General features: G+C 35.8%; 1 protein-coding gene across 1 annotated transcript in view; it reads left to right on the top strand.

The window, feature by feature from the left end:
- LOC107725083 (DNA ligase 1-like) overlaps positions 1-9376 on the top strand; it is a 31205-nt gene that overhangs the window by 16764 nt on the left and 5065 nt on the right. The window contains exons 6-12 of the mRNA XM_016534225.1: positions 4070-4179; positions 4275-4371; positions 5089-5130; positions 5650-5773; positions 5926-6062; positions 6907-7040; positions 8411-8493. Coding sequence (XP_016389711.1) covers positions 4070-4179; positions 4275-4371; positions 5089-5130; positions 5650-5773; positions 5926-6062; positions 6907-7040; positions 8411-8486 — 720 coding nt within the window. The 3' untranslated portion in view covers positions 8487-8493. The remainder of the gene's footprint in view (positions 1-4069; positions 4180-4274; positions 4372-5088; positions 5131-5649; positions 5774-5925; positions 6063-6906; positions 7041-8410; positions 8494-9376) is intronic.

The following is a 9376-nucleotide window of genomic DNA, read 5'->3' as shown; positions in this document are numbered from 1 at the left end:
TCTATCTATCTGTCTGTCTGTCTGTCTGTCTGTCTGTCTGTCTGTCTGTCTGTCTGTCTGTCTGTCTGTCTGTCTGTCTGTCTGTCTGTCTGTCTGTCTGTCTGTCTGTCTGTCTGTCTGTCTGTCTGTCTGTCTGTCTGTCTGTCTGTCTGTCTATCTATCTATCTATCTATCTGTCTATCTGTCTGTCTGTCTGTCTGTCTGTCTATCTATCTATCTATCTATCTATCGCAAAATGCATTGTGAAAGCCAATTCATGCAATATCCTTCCCATCTTTATTTCATGCTTACAATGGCTACTACATAGTTTCTTATCCTGTATGATTATTTAGTGTGGAATAAATGTCCTCCAGTTAAACTTATACTTACTCTAAGTGTAACAGCTGGTGTCAAGGAGAGTTTATTGCAGCCATTCACGCTATGGCTCATATTAGACAAACACAGCCTGTTAGTCATGACAAATAGTCAAACTAATGCAGAGTCAAGTATAAAGCACCTGATTCAGCAGTGGTTTGCATAAGGGTTTTGTGGTTTAGCATTTCTCTTCCAAAGTTCACAGATACAGAAAGGTTCCCACATAAAACCTTTTCCTGTTTTCTCTCTCGGTCCATCTGTATTTTTCTATTTCAAATGCAGTGACACATAAATGTCCTTGATCTTCTTTCATCCCTTCCCCCTTTCTCTCTCTCTCTGTTTCTCTGAGCCGGGATGTTGTCACTCATTTGAGGGCTGTGTCCGTTTCCGGTACCTGTTCGTACCTGCAGCGTGTCAAGCGTAAGCCTGTCGAATCGCGATTTCGATTCAATTTCAATTTATCGTGCAGCCCTAGTTACTCTTTAAATAGTCTAAATTGCATTTCATTGCAGTCACTTTTCTTCTTAGTTTTTTTTTTTTACTTAAAATCTTTGTGAAAAGTTTCTGTTATTGTTTTTTTTTTTTTTTTTTTTTCAAAATACGATTTTTCAAATTATTTATATCTGCCTTAATGCACTAAAATAACAAAAGCAGTCAAATGTCAAAAGGTTCAGCTTTAATGACAAAAAGAAGTATTCAAAATGTATAATTTAACTTACAACCTGCAAAGGCGTGGAAAAATAAGTTCAAATACTCTGTATAATATCAAAGAAATAAGCACTTTGGATGTAGTAAAACTGGTCATGTTTGCATTTTTTTTTCTGTCACTGGCCTCAATTCTCACCTTGAAATCAGGATTAGGCATGACATAATGTCTTTAGAATAATTCATGCATTAAAAAATGAGCTGAGAATTGAAGAAACAGTTGTAATTTGTCTCAGAGAAAGACAATGAATCATGTCTTTGTGCAGTTTTTCTTTTGATTTAGGGACAATAAAAAACTTCTTCATTTTGTCGAAAAGCAAAAATGCTATACTGCATCGTATTTCGTGAGAAGGTGTAAAACAGGCACTATGTTTGGAATCAGCACCTAAAAAGTAGTAAGAAACAACAAGTATTGGATTTCATTCAGCAATGATGCAGGGAGATATTATTATTATTCAATAGAATCCAATTCCTGTCACTGCATACACACGAGTCAGTGTATTCACATCAAATACTGTTAAACAGGATGTGAGGCGTTCTGGAATCATTCGGAATCTCGAGCTGTCTAGGCTTGTTTTTACTCACTCGTAAATTTGCTTATCCTTTCATTTTGGAACTTCTTTTCCCTACATGCATCTCTGTCGGTCATGACAGGTCTTGATCCACCCAAAACTCACAGAATTTGATTAACTTGGTGAATATGGCATCCATCCCACAGACATGCGCACGCGTGTGTGTGTGTGTGTGTGTGTATACAGAAGTTTTAGATAGACATACACTTCGCTACATTTAAAAAATTTGGGGTCTGTAAGATTTTTAAATGTTTTTGCAAGTCCCTAATGCTCACCAAGGCTGCATTTATTTAATTACAGTAAATTACAGTAAAAACAGTAATATTGTGAAACTTTATTACCATTTAAAATAAGTTTTCTATTTTAATATATTTAAAATGTAATTTATTCCTGTGATGCAAAGCTGAATTTTCAGCATCATTACTCCAGTCTTCAGTGTCACATGATCCTTCAGAAATCATTCTCATATGCTGATTTGCTGCACAAAAAATGTCTTATTATCAGCATTCCAAACTATTGTGCTGCTTCATTTTTTTTGGGGGGGGGGGTCTAAACTGTGAGGCATTTTTCATCAGGATTTTTTTATGAATAGAAATGTTCAAAAGAACAGCATTTATTTGAAATGTCTTTACTGTCATTTTTTTAACAAAAAAAAAATCTTCCTGACTGCAAACTTTTGAATGGTGAAATTAGTCTGTATAAAGTTTGGCGGTGTGTTTTAGTTCAGTAGTTGCTGCATGACTCATGGCTTGTTACTAAAATATCACGGGACGACTCTAATAGTGCTCATAGAACAGCAGAGCAGTCATTTAGTCCTCTCCTAAATTTCCCTAGTGATTAACTGCAATTTAAAATGAAAATGAATTTAAAATTCAAGCTGCGCATCATCGTTTTCTGATGTACATGCAAATTCTGGTTAAGCATTATGCTGCATTTTTAGCAATTCTGCATGTAGTCTATTTCTAGGCTTTTTTACAGTTTCCTTTATCACATAGATCATTTATGTTTGGAGATGAACAGATGTCAATTAATATTTCAATACTATAGAACATTACAAATAAGGTGTTGTTTACATGACCAAGAATTCCAGTGAATTCCACTTGGATAGTTGTGTTAAATAACAGGTGCATAATTGGAATATGACCAAATTCCAATAATAATCCGATTTTCATGTTCATATACATGTAGTCATTGCAACAGGGCTGTTTCCTCTACTATTTCTTTACTCCTTTAAATCTAGTTCCACCATTGTTTCAACAAGTCGTTGAAAACTTATTGTGAGTTATGTATTTCTACTACTTTCGCATGCCTTTGAATCCAAGTTCATTTCTATTTCATCTGTGGGTTTTCAGTTAAACATTAGCATGAATGATGAATGTTAAAGGAACACTCAATTATTTTTTAAAATAGGCTCATTTTTCAACTCCCCTAGAGTTAAACAGTTGAGTTTTACCGTTTTCGAATCCATTCAGCCGATCTCCGGGTCTGGCGGTAGCACTTTTAGCTGTAGCTTAGCATAGATCATTGAATCTGATTAGGGTGCAGCAGGCGCAATGATATTACGCAGCGCCTGAAAATAGTCCCAGCTAGGTAACTTCCAATAAGCCTATTTTCAGAAAATCTTTATATACTGTACTCCTTCATGTAAATGACTACTTTTTAAAGATAAAGTTATTTAAAGATTTATTTTTTTTGGCGCAAAGATAAAGTTATTATCATTAACTAAAAACTAAGACTACAACAAACAAACAAACAAACAAACAAAAATTTTGGTTAATTGCAATAAAGCTGGAATGTAAATATTAGTTGAAAACAAACAACGAAAATTATAAAGTGAAATGTGCATGTTTAAGTTGCAAGTATAAGCACTAAATTTTCTAACTGAAAATAAATCATTAAAGCTGAACAATGCTATTTTAGTATAATTGAGATACTATTATAGATTATATTAATATTTAGTAATATATTTATATTTAATATATATTATATTATATTATATTTTAGTCATTTTTATACATCATTATACTAAATCAAAATTAGAAATGTTGCCTTGGCAAATATCTAAAATAAAATAATTTAGTTTATTTATATATTTTGCTTAATTTTAGTTCAAGTTTATTTCAAGTAACAAAAGTTTTTTGTTTTTTTTTAGTTTAGGCTTTAGTTCTGGTTAACTATAATAACCCTGCAACTGAAATACAAATAAATTAAACCTCGATAGTAATATTTTTTGGTGGTTTGGTGGCAAGCTGTTTATAAAAGTAACTTGATCAACCAGCATGGTCTTCCTAGTGGAGCTGGTTTAGCTAGTTAAAAAGCCTGGTGGCTACACCAGCATCCACAACCCAACATATAAAGCTGGTCTTTTCAGCAGGACTTCACTGTAATCTGAGTTTTGAAGTACGTCTGTGTTGGTTTGCTCTCATTAAACCCTTCAGGGTCAGTTGAAGGACGGTGAACCCGAGGAGGATGGCGTTGCAGAGCAGGACACAGAGAATCTCATCGGGGAAACCGACGAACAAACTGAAAACAACGACACTGTTGATGAGTAAGAAATATCTACAACATGATTCCTCATCACTTTCATTGCCACAATCAACCTTCAGTTGTCTTTTGAACATCTGAGTATCTCATTTAGAGCAGCGTTGTGGAGCTACTAACTAAAACTAGCAATGCTACTGACTTTTCAGTGTCTGTCGCTTTTCCAGCAACAAGTCATTTTCATTTCCCTCTGTGTCAGGTGACAAAATTACGATAATGCTGTATTTTTACGTTCTGTGTATACAGTCTTGCAGCCAAATGTGTTTATGAGGGAATAATAAAACTCTCAAGTCTCCTAAAAAGCCCTCAACTAACTTCAGCAAATTTTGTTTAGATGATTCATTATATTGAACTGTTTCATTATATTAACTGTTTCAAAAAAGCGATTCAGTGATTAATCACTCAATATTTAATCTTATTATTAAATTATTTTGTTAAATGCTGCTTTTTATCTACATGTTTATATTGAATTAGCATTTTATAGTTTTATTACTGTAAATTTGTGTGTTCAAGTTTGATGTCATCCTACATGAGATCCACACTTGTTATATTTTGGATACATTTTGTTTTTATTAATCAAAGGAATTACATAACTCGCAATGTTACACTAACAGATCCAGTAGCTTGTAGTTTGACAGTGTTAGTTTTGTTATTATTGATATATACTATTATAATTTTTTTGTTCGTTTTTTCAAAATTAGGGTCAACTAAATTTTAGTTAAATGTTTGTTTGTTTTTTTGTAGTTATTGTTTTTTTTTAATATAATATAATATAATATAATATAATATAATATAATATAATATAATATAATATAATATAATATAATATAATATAATATAATATAATATAATATAATATAGCTGATTGTGCACCTGTTAATGTGTGTATATCTTTGCATGTGTTTTGCTGGATCAGTCTGCAGCTCCTCTGTTGGACTCCAGCGTTTTCCGTTCGAAGGTTGATCTGGGAAAGAAACGGAGCATAAAGCGCAGCAGACCGTCTCGTGCCGTCCGACAGAGAGCCGTTCTGCCCGCTCTGACAGAGGGAACGCAACCCGACTGGAGGTTCTGCGACTCCACAGGTGGGGTCAACACATCACATCATTTTACATCGAATTGTAACTTTGTGTCACATGATGTTACATTTTCAGCCTAAATCCTTTAGAATCTGTGTGACTCAACTGTAAAAACTATACACACCTTTGACCGATTGAACAAAAGCAGTCTGTTACAGATGCGAAAGATCAGTGTTCCAATGGAGCGGACTCTGAATCAGAAGAGGAACTGTCCCGGGACGTCACGTCCTCTCCAGCCCCAAACCAGCCCAAGAGAGTCCCTGTGTTTCCTGGGATGGACCCTTCTGCCCTCATGGTATGTGCCTGCTGGTATATGTCCAGTTTTGGATGCCTAACTAACTAAACCACCTGGAGTTAGGTTTAGGCTTAGGCTTGGTGAATTGAGCGTTTTCCGTTCGAAGGTTGATCTGGGAAAGAAACGGAGCATAAAGCGCAGCAGACCGTCTCGTGCCGTCCGACAGAGAGCCGTTCTGCCCGCTCTGACAGAGGGAACGCAACCCGACTGGAGGTTCTGCGACTCCACAGGTGGGGTCAACACATCACATCATTTTACATCGAATTGTAACTTTGTGTCACATGATGTTACATTTTCAGCCTAAATCCTTTAGAATCTGTGTGACTCAACTGTAAAAACTATACACACCTTTGACCGATTGAACAAAAGCAGTCTGTTACAGATGCGAAAGATCAGTGTTCCAATGGAGCGGACTCTGAATCAGAAGAGGAACCGTCCCGGGACGTCACGTCCTCTCCAGCCCCAAACCAGCCCAAGAGAGTCCCTGTGTTTCCTGGGATGGACCCTTCTGCCCTCATGGTATGTCCCTGCTGGTATATGTCCCGTTTTGGATGCCTAACTAACTAAACCACCTGGGGTTAGGTTTAGGCTTAGGCTTGGTGAATTGAAAAGACCGTACTTTACAAAAAGCCTATAATAAATTTAGTGTTGCAGTGACTCATGAAACACCAGTCACACCTTCACATAACCACACTCCCAGTTTCCATTTTTGACACACTGCTCTGCAGACAGAGCAACTTTATTTTACCCATCCATCTGAAATACACTACTGTTTAAAAGTTTGTGAGTAGCAATAGTGAAAAAAATGTTTTTGAGAAAGTTTTCTACTAACCAAGACTGCATTTATTTGACCGTAAATACAGTAATATTGTGAAATATCACTACAATTTCAAATAACGGTTTTCTGTTTGAATATATTTTAAAATGTAATTTAATCCTGTGATCAAAGCTGAATTTTCAGCATCATTACTCCAGTCTTCAGTGTCACATGATCCTTCAGAAATCATTCTAATGCCAAAGAAACTTTTTTATCAGTGTTGAAAACAGTTGTTTTTAAGCGTTATATCAAAGCCAGATTGTGATGTTTGTGGTTTCTTGTCTACTTATTTAAATCATATTTTGTTTACCACCTTTTTAGTAGCAGTAATTGTTTAAAATTATTTAATTACTAAAACAATCTATATAACGATAGTTTTTATGCCTCTGGTTTCAGCTGAAAATAAGATAACAGATTTTTTTAATGATTTATTTTACTTTGGAGTAAAGTATTTTTAATATTGGTCTGTGGCTATGCTGACAAACCAGCATAAATCAACTAACATAAAACATTAATTTCTAAGTTTGTCTCGTCTTTCTCTCGCAGGCCCAGCTAAAGCGGAGAAGTGCAGTGATAGAAACAGAAAGTCCAACAGAAGCAGTCCCCTCACGCTCTCCCCGCACACCCACCATGGCCCTCGGCCCCAGAGTGCTGCCCCCTGTTGACGCCAAGGACAGTGGGTACGTGTGACCAGAAACTTTTAGTAAAAAACTATTTTATATTGCTTATGGAATGTGATGCAATCACATTTTCATTGTCAGATGAGTGCATTTTATAACTCTACAGAGCAGATTTAACTCTGTAAAGCCTACTGTATCGTATTTGATACATTTCTAAGGCTTCCAAATGATCAACATGATCAAAACTTTACAGAAAAACCTGTTGTACACAATTTACTGCATGCCTTCTGTCGTCTGTTTGATAGCTCATACTTTTTAGCAAGTAAAAGGTGTTTTATTATAATTGTAAAAACGTCCACTTTCTATGGAAGCCCATTTTCGCCACTGAATAAATTTTTTTTAAAAAGGTTATTGCGACTTTTTATCTCACAATTCTGACTTTTTTCACAGAATTGTAAGATAAAGAACTTTTTTCTCGCAATTGCGAGTTTATATCTCACCAATTACCTTTTTTATTTTTTATTCAGTGGCGGAAATGGGCTTCCATAGCTTTCAGCTCGTGGTTGACATGTTTTTTTGTTTGTTTGTTTTTTGCTGTGAAAGCTTTACTGATTTTTATGAAGTAAACGTAAGAATAACTTTCATATTGTTAATAATACAGTAGTCAACATTTGAAGTGGATCAAAACATTTCATCAAAGTTGTCCTAAAACCTAAAACCAAAATGCGTTCTTTTCTTTTCTTCATCAACTTTGATTAACTTTTTTGATCCACTTCAAATGTTGACTACTATATTTATATATTATATATATATATTTGATTATCCAGACATAAAAATGTGATTATCAAATATGATCATCAGGTTTTTGAGGAGCGTTTATTTGTTCATCTCTCAATCATCATTGTATTGCATTGCATATGTTTAGATCATAAAACTATTTAAATACCATCATTATTGGAGTGATAACTGATATTTATATGCATATTTCATCTTACTTTTAAGCCATATAAATATCAGCATCTGCACCAAATTGCATGTATTTGCTCCCTTTGGGCCTCTGAATAAAACTGAGGGTTTTTTTCCTCCACTTTCACTATATCATAATATATGTACCATAAAAGCCTAATATATCGGATATCATAAAAATAAAATAAAATTAAACTCATAAAAAATATTTTTAATAGTTTGTCCCAATGGTTCAGTAAACGGTTATAGACAGAAATCGATTTTTTTGACTATTATTTCATATGTCGAACTTTAAAGGATTCATTTCATAGTGCTGTTTCAAATGTTTGTTTTATTGCTCTAATTATCCTTGATACACATTATGGTGCTTCATTTAGCACATTTGTCTGAATACATAATGATGAATTGAATAAGAATGATCTGAATTATGTCAAATGTAATAATTGTGATTAATGTAAATCCAGGTCCGGCTCTTCACCCTCCTGGCTGCTTGAGCTCAAATCCAAGAAGCGAATGAGTCAACCTGAGAGTGAAGCGTGAAGCTCAGGTCAGAGTATGTGCTGGAATCACCCGTCCAGTCCTCTGATTCCCTGTTAAAGGGGTCATCGGATGCGACATGCACTTTTACAAGTTGTTTGAACTGAAATGTGTATTGGTAGTGTGTGTACACAACCACCCTATAATGATAAAGATCCACCCAGTGTTTTTTTTTTATCTGGTTAAATGTTTTCCCCTTTCTCAAATCGAGCCGATCTCAGATGCCTGTCTGTGTGACGTCACCATAGACTGTATAAAAACATGGACGTAGTGTCCGTGACGTAACCCGTAGACTTCCGACGAGCGTTTTGAAGCCTAAAGTAGGCGGAGCCAGCCGTCGCCATCTTGGCAGCGCGTCACCGCGTGTCACTCCCGGATAATCGAAAATGGGCAAAGAGGCGGGAGCTGGCTGCTGAAACCACGCCCACCTAGCTCGACGGTGGTGACAGCAGCGGCAATCCACCTGTCAGTGGCCACGCCCTTAATTATGCAGAACTTTAAGGCTTAATATAATTTAAACGGATGAGTTATAAAAAAATTCACCCCCCTCACAGTTGTCATGAAGGGCAAAATTAGCTATATAAACCAAAATCATTTTTTGAACCAGGCTGTAAACATGTTTTTTTCTGCTGTAAAGTTGGGCATTTTAACATGGGGAGTCTATGGGATTGACTCCCTTTTGCAGCCAGCCTCTAGCGGCCAGTTGATGAATAACAGTTTAAGTCACTTCCTTGTTGGCTTCACGAGAGAGAGCGGGAGGTTGCCGCTTGACGGTGACGCGCTGCCAAGATGGCAACGACCGACTCCGCCCACTTTAGGCTTCAAAAATGCTCTTCAGAAACCAACGGGTGACATCACGGACACTACGTTAATGTTTTTTTTTTTTTTTTTTA

Source organism: Sinocyclocheilus rhinocerous, unplaced genomic scaffold (genome assembly GCF_001515625.1).
Source record: "Sinocyclocheilus rhinocerous isolate Xijiao unplaced genomic scaffold, SAMN03320098_v1.1 scaffold1295, whole genome shotgun sequence".
Taxonomy (NCBI): Eukaryota; Metazoa; Chordata; class Actinopteri; order Cypriniformes; family Cyprinidae; genus Sinocyclocheilus; species Sinocyclocheilus rhinocerous.
The sequence above is the reverse complement of the archived record's forward strand: the minus strand, read 5'-3'. Positions and strand labels throughout refer to the sequence as shown.